A 25,248-nucleotide genomic window follows, 5' to 3' on the forward strand; every position below is an offset into this window, starting at 1 on the left:
ATGAGAAGCACAGATGTGTGTTTAAACAAATAATTTATTATTCCTAGAAGACAAGGTATAAAACAATGCAATTGGTTTACTTAATAAATCTAAAATCTGAGTCCAATAAAGAATTCCAATAAAGCTACCAGTTCAACAAATTCGGGGTACCAGCCAGTCTAGTCCGATACTGCGCTCCGGGTTCTCCTGGTGCCCGGATGCCAGTCGGTGGATGCCACAGCCGGCTCTCCACGCCACCGTCCGATGCGTGGTTCCGGCGCCAGGGACTCCGCTCCGCCGTCGGCCGACTTATCACGCCGCCACCGCCGCCTGCCTGCCGCCCGATGCGCGGTTCCGGTGCCGGGGACTCCGCTCCGCCGTCGGCCGTCGTATCACGCCGCCACCACCGCTGCCTGCCGTCCGATGCGCGGTTCCGGTGTCGGGGACTCCGCTCCGCCGTCGGCCGCCCTATCACGCCGCCACCACCGCTGCCTGCCGTCTCCCAGGTCGGACACCCTCGGCACACAGAAAGAAAAGTGCACTCAACGCCCACTCTGCTATGCAGGGGGACTCTCAGACACACAAGCCAGAGAGGCAAAATGGTCACTTCCCTTTCTGTGCGGAAATAGCGAGCGTTGACACACAGAGTCTGGAGGTCAGCCAACCAAGCCAGAGGGTCCACACCGAGGGGGGGAAAGCGGAGAGCCCGTCCAGACCCGAAGAAACAGCAGCCACAGCAAGAGGAAACACCAACAAACCCGTCTGCACGGTCCAGCCCTGCCGCAGGTATCTGGCGTCTCGGTTATATGGGGTGGGAGGAACAACTCGTGATTGTAATCACCGATGAGGTTCAGGTGTGTCTGTCTGCAGCAACGGGTGCCTCTGTTTAACAGTCACAGGTAAACCAATCCACAATTTCCACAGCACACTATAGTCACAGCACACTGCAACAATCAAATTTTGTCCATCGCTTGTAGCGCACAGCAAAAACACCATATAACACAATGTGGGCAATACAAAATAAACAAACCATTTAATAAAATATGGGGTTACCCGATAAACTATTAAGCCCAAAAGGCAATGTTTTTGCATCCTGTGACATTTGCAGTAATTGTGGACAGTTGATACTGGGTCGTCTGGAAACAAGTTCTCACACCTAAGCAGAGACTTACAAGACAGTGTGTGACCTCAAACAGTGTCTTGTAAATATCAAAATTGTGCATCTACAAGTGTGCAGTCTCAAAGTGGGATTGGCTGATAATGTGGCTGACATTTTAGCAGCAGAGGATGCTGTCTGCTCCCATTTTAACACAACACAAGAGCATCTGTTCACAGAGGAAGACAGACACAGAGACACCAGGTTACACAGTCAGTAATAAAGTGTTAGTTTATTCATATGGCATACATAAAAAAGACAGTTACAAAATGCTTCTCAGTAAAACAAACACATCAGAAACCTGCAATAAAAACAAGATGAGGTGAAACAGCTGATGGTGTTTACAGTCCCATGTGCTTCTGCACGCTGCACTTCTTATGAAAGGCTTTGAGCAAGAGTTTAACTTGAATGAAGAATTAAGGGGAAAAACTGTATTTCTAATAATTAAAATGATATATTTTAAATATGATTTTAATTTATATATTTTTTTATATATTATCATCAAATCAGTGATGATGGACCAACGTCACATTTTTCTGTTTTAATGTTTAAATGTACAAAAAAATCTCTTGATACAATACAACCTGAAGACACACAGACGAAAAATCTCTTTTTCCAGTGTGAGCTGGGTCTCTACAGGGCAAAATCTCTTCAAACGGGGGTCAGTGACTTATTGAAAGTCAACTTGAAAAAAAAAAAAGGCACTGTAAATCATTGGTGGTACTGCCCAGACATTATGCATTGATCATATGATCCTTCCTTTGGATCGCAGATTACCTGACAGGAAGGCCAGTTTGTCAGGTTGGGGAACCGTGCTGTCTGAACCACCTCTTTTTCTTAAAGAAGCTCAGATCTCTTGACATCTGTAGTAAGATGCTGCAGATGTTTCATCAGTCTGTGCAGTCTTTTAAGAGGGAACCACACTTTAATTTCATTTGTTATGCCCAGCTCGTTCAGGCCACAACAAACAAGGGAGGTCCACACAGTAAACTTGAATAAACAGGTGTTCCTTTAATAAGAAACCAAAAAGTAAACCAAAATGTATGGGGTGTGACGTCAGTAATCAGTGTGTAGTGCAAGTGGTGGATGCAGGAAAGCTGGGTGTGGGTGTAAAGGTGTATGATGCGGTGGAAAATAAACAAAACAAAACAAAACTGAGGAGGTTTGGCAGGAGCTCGGCGTCCAGGGAGAGAGAGAGAGAGAGAGAGAGCTGAGGGGGCTGGGCTTTTATGCCCTCCCTCCCAGGTGCAGCCTGTCAAACAATTGCTGGGCGGAGCCCCAGCAGCCAGGCAGCCAGACCAGCAGGGGGAGGCACAGCAGGCCTGGCACCTACAGCAAGAAGAAGACAACCAAAAAGAAAACACACGGCCAGGGCCGTCACACATTATACAACCTGTTGTATAATGACCAATAAACTTCCTTGTATCCTTGTATCCTTTTATGCTGCAGACTGCTGGGGAGGAAGGAAAATTGTTGTAGATTCCTGGTGTATTAATCTGCCTCTGGAGCAAATATCATTCAAACACTGCACAGACAGCTCCCCACACAGTTTGTTCGAAGGCAGAGAAGAGCAGCTTAGCAAAATGACTTCAATCCTACTGGTCATGTTTTCACCCACCAGGGATCTTCAGGGATGAGTGGGGGCATCATGGGCAACACAATGGCCCCAGACATTTGTTACTGCAACAGAACAGGTATTTCCTGGGTCTACAAATGTGTTCATTATCAGGTTTAGCTATTAAATGAATGCAACAATTATATTTTCCTATTGTCAGTCTTCTGTTAATTCTATTTTATTTCTGGAATCCAATAAAACACAATACTATACTATCATACTGGCAATAATAACTTGACTTGGAGTTCTCTTTTTTGTAAACAACATCTTTATTCACTTCAATGCTTAATCAAAAGCCAATTGCAAAGCATAAAACAGAACAGACAAACAAATAAATGAACATACAACAATGAAAAGACAATAAACGGGGGTCGCCAGGCTCCCACTGGCCATCATGATCTCTCGGGGGTAGGTGGTAGCGGGTGGTGGTGGTGGTGGGGCTTAAAAGAGGCTACCACTGGCCATCATGGTCTCTGCCTTCAGCCTTGTCAAGCCTTCTTCTTGAAGGATTTTGATCAAAAGCTGAAAAATAGATAGATGATCCAATCTTACCTTGTGATGCTGTAAAGGGTGCACTCGTTTGTTTTTATGCTTTCCAGAGGAATAAAATTGAACATCCAATAATTTCCTTCCATTTCTCAAGCAAGCTAGATTGACCTTCTTACCTCTGGGAGCATCACATCAAAGACAAAATCCAGCAGTCCTATCTCCCCTCTCTTTATTTTTCCCCTATGCCTGTGACCTCCTCAATCACCCTCAGGAGCTCAAAGATCTATTGAAAAAACAAAAAAAAAACAAAGTAAACAAATTCACCTTTTTAATGTTATATCTCTGTGAACACACATACACATGACTGATGACATTTTCATTTACCCGCTGGTCACTAAAATTCAGCGTCCTGAGCTTTAGATGCTGTTTGAGGTTAACTGAGGTGGAGGGGTTCTGTTTTTAAGTTCTGAAACCAAAGAGTAAAAGGTGAACATGTAATCATCAGAGAAAGTAACAGAGACTGTAACTACTGAAAGCACAGTCTATTCAAAAGTTACCTTGATCCTTGACAATGGAAATGGCCTCCATCTCTGCAGTGCAGATTGCATCTGCAGATGATCTTATCTAAAAAGGAAGAGTAATTTGTCTTAAAAATCATACAGTACCTGAGAAACAAATATTTACTTAACATCCTATAGAGTATATACAGATGTATTTTTCCTTATTATAAACAGCTATGTCTATTTCAAAAAGTGAAACAACTCCACTGAGTGCTACAAGTAGGGATGTCTTGAAAGTAACTTGCTTTCTGTGATAAGCTTATCCACAGACCTCAAAGGAGCGCAACCCAGTATAACACTGGTTAAAATATGACCTTAGACATGCAAAACTACAAGTATCATTCAAAATTACATGTAAAGGTCTCAAAAAGATATTTTTCATGACCATACCCTTGAAATGCACTGCATTTGCCACATGATTCTGCAGGTGCCTCTGGATGCCACTTTTACTTTTGGTGGTCAATGTGGGGCAGAGAGGACACCCAAACACGGTTGGCAACACAGTTGTGTAGTTCAGGCTGTTGCCCTCTTCAGTCACAGAATGGTGCATCTGGAAGAAAAGAAAAGAATAAATAAATAAATAAATAAATAAATATCGTGCGTGCGCGTACCTGTGTGTGTGTGTGTGTGTGTGTGTGTGTGTGTGTGCGTGCGTGCGTGTGCGTGCGTGCTAAGGATAATAGAAGTGTGCACGTGTCACGCCACAACACACCAAAAAACGCTGATAAAATTGCCATATGACTTTGCCAAATCCATTAGCATAAAACAATCCATTTGCGTTCTTTCTAGCAGAAAGCTAGCCCAGACCAGAAAAACAGCCTTTACGAGACATCACACTCTAGTTCAGTGATCCTCACTATTTTTTTCATGACAGGCACTGGCAGGACAAAGTCGACAGGAGAGCCGCTTTCACTACAAAACACCAAAGGCAAAAAATGTTTGTTTCAATAGTTAATAGTTGATGAAACTGTGCTCTCTCTGCTTTTACTACTACAAACCATGGCAACAAAAACACACAACATGCTTCACATAATAACACAAAGCAGGTAGTGCGTATATATTAATGTGGGGAAGTGTGCACATACACCACTCACAAAAAGTTAGGGATATTCGGCTTCCGGGTGAAATTTCGGGATGAAGCTAAAATGCATTATAACCTTTGCAGGTGAACTTAATGTGACCTTCTGTAAACCTTTGAATGCACATGACCAACTGTTCAGTGTTTCAGTACCTTTTGCACAAGTTGCTGTTCTCTAACAAGGAGCTTAACAGCAAAATTCACAACAGGTGTTTGATCCATGAATCGACCAATAAATTTCCTGGTTCAATTAGAATTGGTATTTAAACAGTCCTCCTCATCATGCTGTTCACATTTTGACATCATGAGACCAAGACGACACCTAACAATTGATCAGCAGCACCTCGCCATTGCGAGGCTTCAAACAGGATGTTCTCAGACAGAAGTGGCCACTGAGTTTAGAGTGTCACAGAGTGTCATCAGCAGGTTGCAACAGAGATACAGAGAGACTGGAAGAGTCACAGAAAGGCATAGAAGTGGACATCCTTTGGCCACATCCCACACTGATGACCGCTTCATTGTGAACAGTGCCCTGCGGAACCGGATGATGAATGCCACTCAACTCCAGGCACATTTAAGGGAGGTGAGAGGCACCCAAGTGTCACGTCAGACCATTCGAAACCGTTTACATCAGCATGGTCTGCGTGCTAGACGACCTGCAAGGGTACCTGACCACACCACCAGGCACAGGTGTCATTGTCTTGCATGGGCCAGGGAGCATTTACGCTGGACGAGGGACCAGTGGGCCTCAGTGCTGTTCTCTGATGAAAGCCGATTCATGTTGAGCAGAAATGATGGCCGCCAACGATGTTGGAGACATCAAGGAGAGCGCTATGCATCAGCCACTGTTGTCACCAGACGAGCCCTTGGTGGTGGTGGTGTTACTGTGTGGGCAGGTGTGTCTAGTCAGTACAGAACTGCCCTACACTTTGTGAATGGTACAGTGACAAGCCCATACTACCTGAATAACATCATTAATCCAGTCATTGTGCCCCTGCACAAACAACACGGGCCTAATTTCATCTTCATGGACGACAATGCTCCAGCTCATCAAGGTCGCATGATTAGGGAACGGCTGCTGGAGACTGGGGTACCTCGGATGGAGTGGCCTGCACTTTCTCCAGACCTGAATCCCATAGAAAACCTATAGGATCAGCTGAGTCGCTGTGTAGAGGCTCGGAGCTCTGTACCCCAGAACCTCAATGTCCTGAGGGCCGCCCTTCAAGAAGAGTGGGATGCCATGCCTCAGCAGACAATAAGTCGACTTGTGAACAGCACGAGACGTTGTTGTCAAGCTGTAATTGATGCTCAAGGGCACATGACAAGTTATTGAGACATTGACATTTTTTGTTGTGGTATACCCACCACTGTTGTTGGCTTTTGGTTCAAGAAATTGTTTGAGATGAGGAAATCACCAGTGTATGCTTCTACGTAAATGTCCTACTTTCATGATATAATATCACTGTAGCATGAACTTTTTATATTTTCCATAAATTTCACCCAAAAGCCAAATATCCCTAACTTTTTGTGAGTAGTGTATGTGGAGATAGGTACTTAACAAAAAAAGGTGAAATAACTGAAAACATGTTTTATATTCTAGTTTCTTCAAAATAGCCACCCTTTGCTCTGATTACTGCTTTGCACACTCTTGGCATTCTCTCGATGAGCTTCAAGAGGTAGTCACCTGAAATGATTTTCCAACAGTCTTGAAGGAGTTCCCAGTGGTGTTTAGCACTTGTTGGCCCCTTTGCTTTCACTCTGCTGTCCAGCTCACCCCAAACCATCTGGATTGGGTTCAGGTCCCGTGACTGTGGAGGCCAGGTCATCTGTCGCAGCACTCCATCACTCTCCTTCTTGGTCAAATAGCCCTTACACAGCCTGGAGGTGTGTTTGGGCTCATTGTCCTGATGAAAAATAAATGATCGTCCAACTAAACGCAAACCAGATGGGATGGCATGTCGCTGCAGGATGCTGTGGTAGCCATGCTGGTTCAGTGTGCCTTCAATTTTGAATAAATCCCCAACAGTGTCACCAGCAATACACCCCCGCACCACCACACCTCCTCCTCCATGTTTCACAGTGGGAACCAGGCATGTGGAATCCATCCGTTCACCTTTTCTGCGTCTCACAAAGACACGGCGGTTGGAACCAAAGATCTCAAATTTGGACTCATCAGACCAAAGCACAGATTTCCACTGGTCTGATGTCCATTCCTTGTGTTTCTTGGCCCAAACAAATCTCTTCTGCTTGTTGCGTCTCCTTAGCAGTGGTTTCCTAGCAGCTATTTGACCATGAAGGCCTGATTGGCGCAGTCTCCTCTTAACAGTTGTTCTAGAGATGGGTCTGCTGCTAGAACTCTGTGTGGCATTTATCTGGTCTCTGATCTGAGCTGCTGTTAACCTGCGATTTCTGAGGCTGGTGACTCGCATGAACTTGTCCTCAGAAGCAGAGGTGACTCTTGGTCTTCCTTTCCTGGGTCGGTCCTCATGTGTGCCAGTTTCGTTATAGCGCTTGATGGTTTTTGCGACTCCACTTGGGGACACATTTAAAGTTTTTGCAATTTTCCAGACTGACTGACCTTCATTTCTTAAAGTAATGATGGCCAGTCGTTTTTCTTTAGTTAGCTGATTGGTTCTTGCCATAATATGAATTTTAACAGTTGTCCAATAGGGCTGTCGGCTGTGTAGTAACCTGACTTCTGCACAACACAACTGATGGTCCCAACCCCATTGATAAAGCAAGAAATTCCACTAATTAACCCTGATAAGGCACACCTGTGAAGTGAAAACCATTTCAGGCAACTACCTCTTGAAGCTCATCGAGAGAATGCCAAGAGTGTGCAAAGCAGTAATCAGAGCAAAGGGTGGCTATTTTGAAGAAACTAGAATATAAAACATGTTTTCAGTTATTTCACCTCTTACATAACTCCACGTGTTCATTCATAGTTTTGATTCCTTCAGTGAGAATCTACAATGTAAATAGTCATGAAAATAAAGAAAACGCATTGAATGAGAAGGTGTGTCCAAACTTTTGGCCTGTACTGTATATAGAGTGTGTGTGTGTGTGTGTGTGAATTCGTATTGGCTGCATTACCATATAAATCACTGGCTGCCATGTGAGCCACCAGTTAAAGCTTGGCAAGCCACATGCAGCTCGCAAGCCGCGCAATGAGTAACACTGCTCTAATTCTTCAATGCATCGCATTTGTAAATAGCAGGAATTAATCTTAGCGATAATACCACACTCATTGGATGATTATTAAAAGACTATTTTTCTTACCGTTCTCCCGCTCTCTCAAGACAGTCCGCTAATCGGTATGGAGCATGGACGCTGAATAAGCTATACATTACACGAAGAAGAAACTTTTGCTTGGGACTTCCGGCATGGATTGGATATATGGCGACGCCCTTGTCGGCCATCTTGACTGCAGTTGGGTCCCTCTCCACATTTCAGACGTTGTGGTGGGAGTTCTATGTAAGTCTGTCAGGTTACCCAACTCGTCGGAAACTGACGAGAAACGGGTGCCTAATGAGTCGACATGTGACGCTAAGGGACCCTGACCATTCGTCAAGCTGTTGACGCACTGGGAGTGAGAACGTGTTGAAGCGCACATTTTCCCTGAGTTTAAACTTTCTGCGCAGTGCCACCACTTTCTCCTGTACCAAGCTCATCTCCACCTTCACCAGCCCCGGTAGGTCTCCTCTCGCCCACATACACTGGATAGAGTGATGGCTCACACCCGAGTCCTGAGTGCAACAGGTCTTTCACCTTGGCCATCAAATCCTCGCCGTCAGTTTGAGGGAGCCCCGAGACAATCAGTTAGACATCTGGATCAAAGTTCTCTACTGCTTTATCAGCGACTTTCTGCTCAGTCTTCTCAATTCTTGTACACAGGACACCCACTTCAGTCTCGAGGTTTAAGCGCATATCTAACAGTGCTTGATCCAGGTCCCTCTTAATCGCCTCCTTATTTTCGGAGATCAATTTCTCCAAACTTTCCCACAGACCGTCAATTTTAGTGTTGGCTTTTTCTTCCATAGAAGTCTGCATATGGTCCATGTTCTGGTTCAGAGCCCTTATTTCATTCAATATCGCCGTGTTGCCGCTACAGCAGTCACTGTCAGGTTTACTAGTCACCTCATTTTTATTACTATTTCTCGAGGATTGACCACTTGTTTTGTCCCTCTCATCTCCCATACTTTTGCTCTAATATTAACAGCTTAAACTCAGCCAAAGTTATTAATAAAGTCAGTAATAAAGTGTTAGTTTATTCATATAGCATACATAAAAAGACAGAGTTACAAAATGCTTCTCAGTAAAACAACCACATCAAAAACCTGCAATAAAAACAAGATGAGGTGAAACAGCTAATGGTGTTTAAAACAGTCCCATGTGCTTCTGCACGCTGCACTTCTTATGAAAGGCTTTGCTGCAAACTGAGCAGCAGGAAGGTTTCTCTCCTGTGTGGGCTGTCATGTGTCTGTTCACGTCTGCTCTCAAAGCAAAACTTTTGGCCAAGCTGCTGTAAATATGAGAGTCAGTTAAGATCTGCTGGAGCTGAAATGATGGAACTCCAAACAGAAGAGCAGTTCCAGTGGAGAGAAACTCTAAGAACCCAGAATCAAAACAACTCTTCACATCACCAAAGAAGACAGACTCCACTTTTACCTGGAGTCCAACTCAGTGGTGTTCAACATGGGGGCCGGCGACCCCCAGGGGTCCTCCAGGGTCTTCCAGGAGGCCCTCAGCAAAATGAGGAGTCACAGTAAAGCATTTCTACACAAGAAATCTGATCCAGCATCACTGACCTGACCTTTTAAATACATAACTTCTATAATTTTAAATACAGCTTTCTTGTAATTTTTAAAAACATGTTGCCAATTTTGCATCAATTTGTGTGAATTTACACATCACCTTTTCCCCATTTATTAGAAAGAAATCAAATGAAACTGCTGGGGAAACTATAGCAAGAGTTTAACTTGAGTAAAGAATTAGGAGGGAAAAGAAAAGTATATTTCTAATAATTAAAATGATATATTTAAACATCAGATCAGTTATAATGGATCCATATTACATTTTGCTTTTTAAATGTTTAAATGTAGAAAACATCTCTAGATATAATTCAACCTTTATTGAAGCAGGTGAAGACAAACAGATGAAAAATCTCTTTTTCCAGTGTGAGCTGGGTCTCTACAGGGCAAAATCTCTTCAAATGGGGGTCAGTGGCTTATTGAAAGTCAACTTGGGGGTCTAGAACATGGAAGAGGTTGAACCCCCTGGTCTAAATATAGAGAAAATTCACTTTGAGCTTTGAGCTAAAGCAAAATCATTTATTCATTTGAATATTGTTAGTATGAATTAATATTGATACATTGCCCCCCGTTTTTTATAGATTTTTTTTCTTTCAGTTGTGTTTTTACCTTTAATCTTATTTTTACTACTTTGACATTTCTTTTTTGCACTTACTTTTTCGTTCTTTCTCTCTACATTTTTGTCTTTATAATTTTGTTGTTGTTGTTATTGATGTCATCTATTTCTAGTGGTGCTGTTTAACTGTCACAGAGACCTTCACTGATAAAATCTTCAGTGTTTCTGTGGTGCTAATGTATGGAAACAGCCTGTCAGTGAAAGTGTGTGTGAAAATGTGTATGTGTGTGTTAGTATCAGGATCAGAGAATGCCAGCTGTCCTCTGTTCCAGTCCAGATGAACTCTGATCCTCTGGAGCTTCTTCTGAACTGGGAGATCAGTGTCTGGACCTGATGGGGAGCGTGCTTTGTATTTACCTTTATAGAACCATATTACCCATAATCCAGATCGTATGCGTCCTTTCCTCTGGCCAGACTCTTCTGTCATACCCAGAGTCCAGTCTGTACTGTTTCCAACCTCAACATCCCAGCTGTGAGTCCCTGAGTTGAAGCCCTTAGATCCCAGGACAGCAGGGTAGTGGTCAAATCTCTCTGGATTTTCAGGAAGTTTCTGTCTCTGTCCCCGTCTCACACTGGTCAGATCTTCAGACAGGGAAAGTGTTGGATCAGCAATGTTGGGGTCCAGAACCACAGGACTGTAGGAGACCACCTCCTTCATCTTGGCCCAGACGGTGAGGCTCAGGTTGCCCAGGTGTTTGGCCTCGTCTATCAGAGCTCCTGAGAGCAGCTGTGGATCCTCCAGCAAGGGGCGCTGGACTCTTTCCACTGTAGCCTTGTAGTTGTGCAGGAATGAGACGTCTTCAGCTCTCAGCTCCTTCTCTATGGCTCTGATTGTGTCTGAAAGGGCTGCTATCTCTCTGCTCAGAGCCTCCGTCTTCTCCTTCATCGTCCGACTCTTCTGCTCCTCTTCCTCCCTCAGAGTGGCGATCCTGGCCTCCTCTTCCTCTTGGAGAAACTGGTGAAGCTTCTTAAACTCCTCCTTAATCTGCCTCTCTGTGCGTCGGGCCTGGACCTTAATGTGCTCTGCTGTTTGATCACAGTTTCCTTTGACTTTATTAAAGACCCTCAGTTTCTCCTGTATGGGCTTCAGTAATTTCTGAAGTTCTTCCTTGTGATCCTGAGCAACTTCGTCGATGGGTCTGAACTTGTGGTTGGTGTGTTTCTTTGAATCTCGACAGACGAGACACACTGGCTGCTGATGGTCCAGACAGACGAGCCTGAGTTTCTCAGAATGCAGACTGCAGAGGAGCTCCGACCCTGCTGAAGCTCTCTGATCTCTCTGTAGTAAGAAGGCCTCACACACGTTCTTCAGAGCCAGGTTACGACATGGTTTTCTCCTAGAACATCTTCTCTTACAAACTGGACATTCTCTTGTTGGTTTCTCTGTCCACCACCTCTGCAGACAGGCTTTACAGAAGCTGTGGCTACATGACAGGAGCACAGGATCTGTAAAGATGTCATGGCAGACAGGACAGCAGAGATCCTCCTCTGATGTGGAAGCCATTTTGTCTCTGAGTGAAGAGAAAAACTCACCAGGCAGACCGTTCAAACAGGAAGTCAGTCAGTCAGTCAGTCGTGGTAACGCTCCCTGCTGTGGAAAGTTCCCTGGAAGTTCCTTTCACTTTAGGGTCACTTTGAGTCGTGGCTTTTCTAAAACTTTGATTCAGTGAGGAGTCAGCAGCAGGTTGGAGTTCCAGTATTCCCAGTATTCCTCCTGTAGTTCCTCCCTCAGTGGAAGTCGTGGGTTAAGTCCAAAGGCAAACTTTATCGTCCGTGTGTGTGTGTGTCTTGCCACTGAGCAGTGGAAGAATGACAGCCTGTTTCCTGGTTTGTCTCAGGTGAGTCAGCTGAGGGGCGGAGCTTGTGTCAGCAGTTTACTGCAACAGATCAGAGCAAAGTCTAGTTCCACATTGCTGTTTCTGAACTTGTGAACTTGTGTGTGATTTGGTTTTGAAGAGTTTGAATCCAAATAGAAATATCAAAGATACTGTTAGATCATCAGAGATATGTTGCTATACTGAATGATGAACACAAGCTAATGCTGTTATTTCTGGCATATGTTTGAAAAAATTTTTCACCTGTGGTAGTTCTGGTTTTCCTTGTGTCTATGAAACATATAAAACACACAGTCAAGCCATAGTTCACAAACAGATTACCACTGGAAAATACATCAATAGCAACAAACTTGTGTTTGCAGTACAACACTGTGCCATAGATTAAGGGCTCTAGTTTCCCAGTACAGCGCAGGGTGGCGCAGTGAGGCGAACCCCGCGCAGAGCTGGTGTCGACCAGCGAAATGCGAGAGACGGACGGTTTGCAAGTTTCGCAGACCGAGGTGCGCCGAAATGGGAGTGGCGGCACAGCAGGGGGAGGTGTCGACAGATTCAGCTTGGCGCAGTGACAGTTTCGTGCCAAAAGGCTTCGCCGAGGTGCGCCAAAAGCTCGCCATCTGAAACCACGTCTACTTTCGGCGCAAGGTGCAGCGGGGCCGGCGCAGTGGAAGTTTGGCTGACAGGCGGACAGTGCGCACACGTCACGACAACCTCACAGAATGTCAGGCACAGTAACAATGCAATAAATACCCACAAAACCACTGTTCAATACTATTATCTCAATCAGCACATAAATGTATCTCCATATCGACTGTCCCGTCACATCTGATGTCAGATCAAAGGAGATTGGCACCGTTTGGCATGCGCAATGGAAACCCAACCTGATCACCTGTCAGTCAAACAATGTGTCCAGTATGGTGATGTCTTTTTTCCAGTCATGGTGTCTGGCGCTGCTCCTGTTAACTACACAGTTCTTCTTCCATATATAAATATTCCACTCTGGGTTTTCGTTATCCGGTAGTCACCGGACTATGACTGGTAAAATCTGCCAAAGTCCGGTAATTTTTAAATGTCCGGTGAAAATATTCACAATTTTAATTTTATTAAAACAGTCAATTTCCACGTAATTTTATTTATAAATTAAAAAAAAAAAAATAGACTGCGTGATCCCTGTCTCCAGTGTACCAAAGAGAGAGAGAGAGTTTTTTTTTTTTTTTCTGCAGAACCGGATCAAAACAGCGCAGCGAAGTCGCCTGAAGGAGAACAAGGTCACAAGACTGATGCGCATTGCAAGTTGCGGAGAGACACTTGAGACTTTCGATTTTAATTCAGCTGCTGAATTAAATTTTTATTGCATCTATTTGATTTCAAGTTGGCAGCACGCTGCGTTATTAAAATGGTATGACCCAGTTTTTTTGTTTGCAAATTGTAGTTGCAATTGTTTGTAATTGTATGCAATCTTCATGTTAAAAGAGTACAGGCTTGTGCAATATTTATTTATTTATTTTAGAAGTTATACACATGAGTCAATTGATGGCACTCATTTAATTTGATACAGCCTGCTTTTCAATAAAAAGATTACGCTATAAATTGACATGCCTTGATATCATTCTTATATAGCCTGCATATAATTTTAAGCTCGGTAAATTCAGATAATATTTGACCGGAATTTCAAACATTTGTCCGGTAAATTGAAAACCTGCTGGTCACGTTGTCTGGTGCCAATTCTTTCTAACGGAAACCCTGATTCCATGCAAATCGAAAATGTAAAATGCATCAGTTCCTTGCCCCACTCTGGACGTTTAGAACAGCAAATGTAAAAGCTTTCATGAACGGATTTTGTTTTAATCTCTAGTGTGTTGTTGCATCAGTAAGTGATGGAGTCAAAAGTTGCAAAACAAACATTTATTTATATGAATATGGCAAGGATTATCCTTTGAGGTAAAAACATTCATTAAAATGGGGGCTTCACAGTTGAATTTATATTTATATAATCATATTGCTTGTAAAAGGGTTAGGGTTAACTAACTTAACAGGACTTTAATTTTAACAGAAGGTGACAGAGCTGGAAAAAAAAGAGATGCGAGGCAGGTAGGTAATGGAAAGACAGGGGACTCAGGAAGACGAATGTGAGGATAGATGCATGGATGGATGGATGGGTGGTTAGATGGATGGCAGGTAGCTCCAGCAACATGTCCTGAGTGTGTGTTGCCGCTGCTCTCTTCCTCCATGTCAATTGCGTAAACTTTAATTACGCCTTCGCGCAGCGCATTTTAAATTGGTTGATTGGTTAAATGTGAATCGGCTGTGTCAAACCCACTCCACGCCTTCTCTCCTCCCTTGTGCCAGTAGGAGGGACGGCGGAGTACTTGCGCCACCAAGCATGGCATGCCAAACTTGCAAAATCCACCTGGCCACACCCAGTTGGCGAAGCGCAGCTATGCTGCGCCCCCGCCGCGGCCGGTCTGCGAAACTAGAGCCCTTAATGTTTTCTTCAATTTCTGAAAACAATGCATAACATTCAAATCACCTTACCTTTGAACCAAATCAAGTTTTGCTTTTCAACACTCAAAAAATACACAATAGTACAGTAAAACACTAATATTACATAAATTATGATTTATACTTAATTAATCACATATGAAAATGGGGAAAAGCAGCAAAACTATTACTGGTACTGCTTTTTTACGGCAAAGAATGCTTTTTTAAAAATTATTTACTTGTGGGGGGATTCAAAACAGGTTGTCATCTCTGTGTGTAAGGTATATATCTCACTTTTCCCAGAGAGCATCACCTGTGTCTCTTTGCAGTCTTAAGCTGAAGGTCATTCGTTCCATGCACTGAATGTTTTTAATTGTATCTTTCCATTGATTGACAGTTGGAGGTTCCCTACGAAGCCAATGTTTTGTTATGGCCTTTTTACTTGCCACAATGAAGACTTTTTAAAGATATCTGTGATTTTTAGGTCATTCTAAAAATTCATTCATTCATTAAGTCCAGGTTCCCTAGTTAAGAAGATTCCTTTTGTAGGATTATGATTCTATTGAATCGTATTTGCATTCTCCACCAAAAAAAATGTAAGTTTATTTGCTTGTGATAGGCTTCATAAATGTAGGGGAAATGATTGAAACCCATTATTAATCACCATAAGAATGATTATTAGTTAATAAGGATACGCATAATACTTACCGATCAAAACTACGTCTCTTGGTGATCAGGCAAGAGAGCAGTTTACACCGGGAATATTACCTCAATCCTGGGACCCTATGCACACAAGTACATATAAGTTTGAAACTTTGGTAAAGTTGGAAACAGACTGACAGATTCGAGGTTTGCAGCTCAATGGCTCATCGGCGAAGCACTTGTCGGACACATATGTAACCTTTGCTACACAGAGAAGCTACTAAAACCCCGATTTTATCAAAATGGGCCATCCTCTGCGATTGGTGAATTGTATTGCTTCCAGTATGGAGCTGGCTACTGAGTGTGAGCTTAGGGACCATCTGCAAAGTGCAAAACGCGAAACAGCTCCTTTGAGAAGAGCCAATAATAAAAGTCAATAGGTCTGCCAGTTCTCATCCCTGCACCATACTAATGCATCCGTGCATGCAGGGTCTCTCCATGGTCCTACTACAGCCATTACTTTCAGGATATTTGACTTGCTGTTTTTGGTGAATTTTTATTTCCAATAAAATAGCAATAGCTCCTCCAATTTTCATCCAGGAGCCATAATATTGCCTCCCTGCGTGCAGGGTCTATCCATGGTCCTACTACAGCCATCAGTTTCAGGAAATTGGACTTTGGCTTTTTTTGGTGAATTTTTATTTCCAAAAAAAATCAATAGCTCCTCCAGTTTTCATCCCTGAGCATAATATTGCATCCACTCAAGCTCAAGGGTCTCTCCATGGTCCTACTACAGCAGGGGTCTCAAACTGGTGCCATGGAGGGCCGAGAGGCTGCAGGTTTTCATTCCAACCAACAACTCCACCAGGTGATTTCACTGATCACCCTACCTCGAAACAGAGAGGCGGGACTAATCAGTGAAATCACCTGGTGGAGTTGTTGGTTGGAATGAAAACCTGCAGCCTCTCAGCCCTCCATGGCACCAGTTTGAGACCCCTGTACTACAGCCACTACTTTCAAAAATGTTTTTTTTTTTTTTTTTTTGTACAAAAAAAAAAAAAAAAAAAAAAATCATTTAAATTATGAAAGGCAAAATTTTATGGGATTAACAGTTGTATTAGGACTCTTGACAGATCCTGCATGCATGGAGTGAATTTGGTGACTAAACACAGCAATCTAGTTCACCTACTGACTTTTATAGGGAAAAAAAATACACTAAAATTACACAAAGTCAAAGTTCATGACAATAGTGCCTGTAATAGAGCCATGGACATATCCTACATGCATTAAGCTAATGTGGTGGCTCAACAATGTTGTTTATTGGAGCTATTGACTTTTATTGGAAATAGAATTTGGCTAAAATTGCGTACAGTCCAATTTTATTAAGAAATGTCTGTAGTAGGACGGTGGAGAGACCCAATATGCATCAAGCCAATGTGTTGTTTCAGCAATGAAAAGTATTGCAGCTATTGACTTTTATCGAAAATGCAAATTCACCAAAAATAAATATATTAATAAATAAACAAACTCAAATTTTCTGAAAGTAATGTCTGTAGTAGGACCATGGAGAGATCCTGCATACTTGGGGCAAATACTATGGCTCAGCAATGAAAAATAGAGGAGCTATTGACTTTTATTGGAAATAAAAATTCCCAAAAATTAACCAAAGTCATATTTTCTGAATGTAATGGCTGTAGTAGGACCATGGAGAGACCCTGAACGCATGGAGGAAATATTATGGCTCAAGGATGACAATGGGTGGAGCTATTGAGTTTTATTGGAAATAAAAATTCACCAAAAATACCCAAAGTCAAATTTTCTGAAACTAATGTCTGTAGTAGGACTATGGAGAGACCCTGCACGCAGGGAGGCAATATTATGGCTCATCAATGAAAATTAGAGGAGCTACTGACTTTTATTGCAAACAAAAATTCACCAAAAATAACCAAAGTTCAATTGACTGAAAGTAATGACTGTAGTAGGACCGTAGAGAGACCTTGCATGCATGGAGGAAATATTATGACTCAGGGATGAAAATTGGAGAAGTTATTGAATTTTATTGGAAATAAAAAAATCACCAAAAATAGCCAAAGTCCAATTTCCTGAAACTAATGGCTGTATTAGGACCATGGATAGACCCTGCTTGCATGGATGCATTAGTATGGCGCAGGGATGAGAACTGGCAGACCTATTGACTTTTATTATTGACTCTTCTCAACCTCTTCTCATTGTCTGTAGTAGGACCATGGAGAGACCATACATGCGTGGAGGCAATATCATATCATCCCTAATATCCCAATATTAGGGATGAGATTTAGAGGAGGCATTGAATTTTATTGGGGAAAAAAATTCACCAAAATCACAGAAAGTCAAATATCCTGAAAGTAATGTCTGTAGTAGGACCATAGAGAGACACTGCACGCATGGAGGCAATATTATGGCTCAGGGATGAAAATCGCAGGAGCTATTGAATTTTATTGGAAATAAAATTCATAAAAATTACCCAAAGTACAGATCATTATGAGATAACATTGCCCTGATTTTCTTATAATTTTGGCAAAACAAAGTGCTGTAGTACAAGCAGAAGGTATTCATGGGTGCGTGGGTTATATTTGGTGGCATTTCACTGAGTAGAAGCAAAGCTATTGACTCTTCTCAATGTAGCCGTTTTGCATTTTGCACTTTGCAAACGGTCCCTAAGCTCGCGCTGGGTAGCCAGCTCCATACTGGGAGCAATACAATTCACCCATCACAGAGGATGGCCCGTTTTGATAAAATCGGGCTTGTAGTAGCTTCTCTGTGTTGCAAAGGTTAGATAGAGCTGTCATATGTGTCCAACAACTGCTTCGCTGATGAGCTGTTGAGTCGCAAACCTCAAATCTCAAATCCTCAAAACTGAACACCAGGAAACTAAGCAAAGTGTGCTGGAGAGATACTTGCTTATACCTGGGGATAACTTCTTGCGGAGTTGCAAAGTGGTGGCGAAGGTTGATTGGCAGGAGAAGGCCGGACTGTAGCAGGGGAGCCCTCGAGGGGAGACGAGGAGTGGAGTCTGGCGACGGAGTTCGTGTCGGCGTAGATTTCTCTTCATCAGACAGATGCTGCCTGGATGGAGTGCAGCTTTAGATGGTCAGGGGGCTCTGGAGCGCTGTCTGGATGGGACTGTTTGGCCAATGAGATACGTTTCTGTTATCTGCTAACTTGGGGGCCACCCCCTGAGTGTCAAATTTTATGGCCAAAAGTACCACAAGGGCGGTCTCCTCTGAAAGCGGAATGCAGTGTTTATTAAACATTGCCAAACCTAAATAACTGGAATTAAGTTGGTCTAATGTTCAACAATACATTACATTCAATTTTTCCTTATTGTGAGGAGCAGAAAGACACCTGGCATGACATATCAACCAGTATCCTGAGTAAGACACAATTATGACAGACTTTATCAATCCCCACAGTGCCCCAGATTAGATGGTTGTATAGCTCTCCTATCTATCACAACATCCACATAACCTTTGCTGGTCTTTACAAAGAGCATTTACATTGGGTTTGTCACATATAATATGGAATAAAGTCCATTTGTGATCAACAGTCATTTTCTTCACTGGGTGTGTATGGGAGGAGAGCAACGTCCAGTGGTTTCCTGTGACTGTGTGTATGGGTGTGGCCGGGCTTAAAGTGTCTTACTTTGCAGGTCAGTCATGTACCTCTTTGGTTGTTTGGTTGTTGGTTCGTTAACCAAAGAATGCAAGGTTGTTAATTTGGTGATGACACATAATGGTCTTGGCCGATGTGTGAACCCTCCTGCTGAGGTTTGGGAAGTGTCATCTATGTCCATCGGGTTAGAAGGTTTTTGAACTCATCTTACTGAAGCTCAACATTAATGGCTCGCTGGAATCCACAGTTGTGGTGAATGTTTACTCACAGATGTCTCACAGGCTGGAACTGAAAAATGCCAGTCCAGCTCTATGTGGAGAGTGAAGATGTTGGAGACCTTGTGGGCTCCAAAAAGGTGATAAAGGCACTTTTTATGGTCCTCGGCTGCAAGGGAGGAATTGGTGGGGGATGGGGGAAGTTCTGTGTCTGCTTCCTCCAAGATGAGTTGTTCCTACACTTTTCTCTTCCAATCAATAAATCCTCTGTCGTTCACAGCTGGGTCATAGACTGGCCACGTTAGAATTTGTATTTCTTTTCGAATGTTGAGTTGTTTCACTAAACAGGACAAAGCCTACTTATTTAAAGTAGGCTATTTGTACTTTGAGTTTGGTGCTGTATAGGCCCACAGTTACAGTTTATAATTTCAATGTATAAGGGCTGTGCATTTTAAGTTGCATTATTTTGTGGCATAGTTTCATTTCATTTTCTTATTTGATCTAAAAGGGACAGTGTACAGCTCAAACATACACACACACACACATTGGCTGAGTACAGAGGAACCAGGACAGGAAACGCTGCCGTCTGTGCTATTTTGAAGAATAGTTTGATGTAGTTGGATTATTCAAGGTATTTCCTCTAGTTTTAGAGCTTATTTTGAGTTTCTAGTTCTTGTTAAGCTACTTTGATGGACTGTAGTGGAAACAGAACAGGGAGCAAAGAAATTTGGTTCGAGGATTATTGCTTTTAATACCATTATTTAAAACATGAACATGCTGAGGGCTCAACACTGTACGGCAAGTTTCAAAGGAGCATAAGAGAGAAAGAGGGAGGTACAGTCGTGCCAGACAGCAATTTTTTTATGTCCCCTCCAGGAATTACTCTCTGAAATTTTGCTGATTATTGTGTTATAGTGATTATAGTGTTTCCCACAAAAGTATTGATATAAAAACATCTCAACATGTGTTTTTCACCTGCCTAACAAAAACAACAAAAACTAACAACAGAACATGTAAAAGATCAGCAGGTGGAAACTCAATCATTTTATCCAAAGAAAAATGAAGAGGGAGTAGATCAAGATATTTTATGGAAGTGTTTAGTTTTAGGTTTTGAACTTGTGACAGTTAAAGTGCTGAAATTAGTGGCTTTACTCTGTTTTCTGTGTATTTAAAACAGTAAAGAATGAAAAAAATCACATGTATGTGAAGGTCAGAGCAACTATTCATTGAACTTTGACCCGCAGAGTCATTTTCATATGTAATTAATTCAATTTAAGTATTAATCACAATTTATGTACTGTTAGTATTTTAATGTGCTATTGTGTATTATTTGAGTGCTGAAAAGCAAAACTTGGTTCATAGATAAGGTGATTTGAATGTTATGCATTGTTTTTAATAATTGAAGAATGCATTAAATCTATGGCACAGTGTTGTACTAGACACACAAGTTTGTTGCTATTCATATATTTTCCAGTGGTAATCTGTTTTGTGTATTGTGGCTTGACTTTGAAGGAAGACTAACACATTTTTAGCACTGACTAAGCCTTGTTTTTAAACAGGCAGACTTCTGGATTACCTTGATCTCCCCTTTGGGGTGATGACTGTAGTTCCTCTGTTTTTTTGTTTTTTTCGCTGGGTTTCGATGAGTATTTTTATTTGATTTGTTGTAAGTAAACTATGTTCCATTTGCTCTCTCTCTCTCTCTCTCCCTCTCTCTCTCTCTCTCTCTGTGTGTGTGTGTGTGTGTGTGGCTGTGTGTGTGTCTGTGTGTGAGTGTCTGTGTGTGGAGCATCAATGCAATATTTCCACTGTGTGCTTGTGCTTCATTTCAGCTGTTATAGCAGGACAGTACGTACATTACTATACATTACGTAGCGGATTTGACAGTGAAACAGGTAAGTGTTTCCCACAAAAGCATTGAAATAAAAACATGTTAACATGTTAGCATTTGGTTGTTGTTGCCTCCCTCATGTCTGCAATAAAACTGACAAACAGAGGTGAGACAGGGATTAGCCTGCAGGTGCTGCATGCTAATTCCTATCCATTCTGACCTTAAAATGAAACTAAAACTTTCGACGGCTTCCGGTGTAAAATACTTTTCTTTTTTATGTTTCTTCTTAATGTTTATGCACCTCCAGATAGCAACAGGGTGTTCTACAAAAAATATTTGATCTACTTGCATTCCAGTGCGCTGGGGTTCTTATTTGTGCTGGTGATTTTAATATAATTTTTAATCCAAGTCTTGATACAACTAATCAAAACAGGAAAATCACCATCACAGAAAGATGGGTCAATAAAAATTGATGTCTGGAGAGATTTTCACTGTCTGGATAGACAGTACACCTTTTTTTTCAAATCGTCATAATGTTTATTCAAGGACTGATTATGTTTTTATGCAAAAATCTGAAAGGCACAGGCTAAAAGAATGTGAGATAAGCTCAAGAGAAATATCAGACCACTCAACTATTTATCTAAAATTACATTTAGATAGCAGACCAAAATCAACAACATGGAAGCTAAATATAAGTGTGCTGAATAACAGTGGGTTTAAGGAATGAATTACAAACATATCTGAATGATAATGATAGTGGAAATGTAAACCTTGTAATTCTATGGGATGCAGCCCATAGCTGTCGTGTGGGTAAAAATTATTTCATAAACTGCATGTGCTGGAAAGATGAAAGCTCAAAAACTATCAGACCTACAAAAACAGCTTCTGGATCTTGAAGTACAACACAGTAATAATAAGGACTCACACTTACTCCTTCAAATGAGACCAACTGAACAAGAGAGAGATAAGATTTACAGTGATGAAGTAGAGAAAAGCTTGGATTTACAAAACAGATATTATGACCTGGCTCTAAAGCCTCTAGGTTATTATCTTGGAGGTTGAGAAAGCAACAATTTCAAAACACAGTTTATAAAATTAGGGATCCTATTTTTAAGACAATCGTGATATAGATGAGAGGGAATACAAAAAGCATTTGAAAAATGTTATCAGTCTCTGTACACCCAGCCTACGCCATTTGATCGCTGTTAGACTGAAGAATTCCTGAGCCAGTGTGAGCTGCCCTCTTTGGGCAAACTACATAACGATAAGTTAACTAAAGAAATAACACTAGAAGAAACTGACAGGGAGATCTCCTAGATGAAATCCTGCAAATATCCAGGGACTGATGGATTTCTGGCAGAATGGTATAAAGCAGTGAGGGAGTGTTACACAAAAGCTTTAATTATACATTGAGGGAGGGGCTTTTCCGTCTATCTTGGAGGGAGGCTATTATCTTGGTAATTCCAAAAGAGGGTAAGGATTTAATGGAATGTGGGGCATATAGTCCAATGAGTGTTTTAAATCAAGATAATAAAATTTATGTAGCTGTTTTGACTAAAGGAATGGAGGAAGTGATGCCCTCCTTGACAGGAGGATCAGACTGGATTTATTCAAGGTAGGCAGACCCAGGATAACATTAGGAGGAGCCTCCACACAATTGAATATATAAAAAAGGAAAAACTCAGAGCTATTTGACTTAGTTTGGATTCTGAAAAAGCTTTTGACTCCGTGGGATGGGCATTTCTTTATGAAATTATGGAAAAGTTTGGTTTTCATGAAAAGTTCATTAAGAGCATTAAAATATTGTATACATCCTCATTGGCCAGATTTAAAGTTCACAGAGGTCTGTCTAAAACCAGATATTTGCAGCAAGGTTGTTGACAGGGTTGTCGAGCCAGCCCTGGACTACTTAATTTATCGGTAACACTTTACAATAAGAGTACAGCAATTAACGTTAGTTAACATTAGTTAATGCTGTAATGGTTAATTAACTGTTAGTTAATGATTATTATGGCCCTTAGTAATGTTAATAATATCTACAATAACCATTAAATAACATATAAATTAATACCTTAGCATGAACAGCATTACTACATGATTCTTAGACACATAGTTAACGGTTAGTTAACTGTTACTTAATGTTTATTACCTGTTACTTCATGTTTATTATGGCATTAACTAATGTTAATTGTTGTACTCTTATTGTAAAGTGTTACCAATTTATTTATCAAACTTCAGTAAGTTATTTATCAAAGTTACTGAAGGATAGTGGTGGGATGGGCTTACAAAACCTTAAAGGTTATTATTTAGCGGCACAGCTAAAACCACTGTCACACTGGTGCAATCAGGAATACTTTGCAAAATGGAAAATCATTGAGTTCTCATTGTTAGACTGACCTTTACAGAGTTTGCTAGGATGTCCATTAACCACTAAAAATGATAACATCCAGAGTCAGTGAGTTAGATTTTCTATTGATTTCTGGTCCTGTTAAGTGAAACAACTCAACATTCAAAAAGAAATACAAATACTAATGTGGTCAGTCTATGACCCAGCTGTGAATGACAGAGGATTTATTGATTGGGAGAGAAAAGTGTAGGAACAACTCATCTTGGAGGAAGCAGACACAGAACTTCCCCCAACATTCCAATTCCTCCCTTGCAGCCGAGGACCATAAAAGGTGCCCTTACCACCTTTTTGGAGCCCACAAGGTCTCCAACATCTTCACTCCCCACATAGAGCTGGACTGGCATTCGTCAGATCCAGCCTGTGAGGCATCTGTGAGTAAACATTCACCACAATTGTGGATTCCAGCGAGCCATTAATGTTGAGCTTCAGTAAGATGAGTTCAAAAACCTTCTAACCCGATGGACATAGATGATACTTCCCAAACCTCAGCAGGAGGGTTCACACATCGGCCAAGGCCATTATGTGTCATCACCAAATTAACAACCTTGCATTCTTTGGTTAACGAACCAACAACCAAACAACCAAAGAGGTGCATGACTGACCTGCAAACTAAGACACTTTAAGCCCGGCCACGCGCATACACACAGTCACAGGAAACCACTGGACGTTGCTCTCCTCCCATACACACCCAGTGAAGAAAATGACTGTTGATCACAAATGGACCTTATTCCATATTATATGTAACAAACCCAATGTAAATGCTCTTTGTAAAGACCAGCAAAGGTTATGTGGATGTTGTGATAGATAGGAGAGCTATACAACCATCTAATCTGGGGCACTATGGGGATTGATAAAGTCTGTCATAATTGTGTCTTACTCAGGATACTGGTTAACATGTCATGCCAGGTGTCTTTCTGCTCCTTACAATAAGGAAAAATTGAATGTAATGTATTGTTGAACATTAGACCAACTTAATTCCAGTTATTTAGGTTTAGCAATGTTTAATAAACACTGCATTCCGCTTTCAGAGACCACCCTTGTGGTAATTTTGGCCATAAAATTTGACACTCGGAGAATGGCCCCCTCATTGGCCAAACAGTCCCATCCGGGAGGGTCCCCCTTAACACTTGTGTAACATGTGAATACGCGTGGAAGCTTAGACTTAGACTTAGAAGATCTTTATTCCTCATTTAATGATGATCTATACTCATCACACCACTGCCCAAAGCTTGTTTAGTTGTGTGATTGCCATGGGAAGAAATGAGTTTTTGGCCCGATTTGTTCTGATGTTGGGATGCCTGTACCTTCGCCCTGAGGGCAGGAGCATGAATTCCCCTGAGAGTGGGCGGGTTTTATCCATACAGACCTTGTCTGCCTTTTGGGTCAGCCTGGACAGATAAAGATGATACAGATCAGTCTGCTGCCTCCCAATGATCTGTATCATCTTTAAGCATACACTGTTGTTAATTTTCCTGTTAGGGTTAAAACTGTTGTTAAAATTTACAGTTTTATACTGTTAATGGAAAAATACAGTATGAACCTGTTTTTTATTGTGCTCCTGTAAAAAAAAAAAAAAAAAAAACAGTAAACAACTGGCAGCATGGTTGCCATTATGTTACTGTAAAATTAACATGTTTTACTGTAGCTAAAATTTAAAGTTTTGTACTCTTAATGTAAAAATACAGCATGCACTGTTTTTAAAATTATTTTCACAATATTTTACAGTTAACCTATGTGTTTAAAAATACATTGTCAGTCTTCACAAGATCTACAGTATAAATCACACCAAAATGTCCTTTGTGAATCAAGAACAGAGTTAAAACACTGATTTGTCATCATGTAATTACAATGTGAGAGAGAAAAAATCCACAGCTTCTTATTGCAC

At 41.6% G+C, this 25,248-nt stretch overlaps 1 protein-coding gene and 1 long non-coding RNA gene across 2 annotated transcripts; both read right to left on the bottom strand.

Annotated features, from left to right (window-relative positions):
• Nucleotides 1–3,804: 3,804 nt before the first annotated feature.
• LOC115354005 (uncharacterized) lies at nucleotides 3,805–8,198 on the bottom strand. The gene is made up of 3 exons (XR_003927748.1): nucleotides 8,157–8,198; nucleotides 4,190–4,349; nucleotides 3,805–3,863 (listed from the first exon to the last, which is right to left on the bottom strand). It is a non-coding gene; the product is annotated as an uncharacterized LOC115354005 (long non-coding RNA).
• A 2,215-nt stretch (nucleotides 8,199–10,413) lies between these two features.
• Nucleotides 10,414–11,820, bottom strand: LOC115354449 (nuclear factor 7, ovary-like). The gene has a single exon (XM_030044842.1). The coding sequence runs from the start codon at nucleotides 11,806–11,808 to the stop codon at nucleotides 10,414–10,416; it is 1,395 nt and encodes a 464-aa protein (XP_029900702.1). The 5' UTR covers nucleotides 11,809–11,820.
• Nucleotides 11,821–25,248: the final 13,428 nt, after the last annotated feature.

This window comes from Myripristis murdjan, chromosome 22 (assembly GCF_902150065.1).
Source record: "Myripristis murdjan chromosome 22, fMyrMur1.1, whole genome shotgun sequence".
NCBI lineage: Eukaryota > Metazoa > Chordata > Actinopteri > Holocentriformes > Holocentridae > Myripristis > Myripristis murdjan.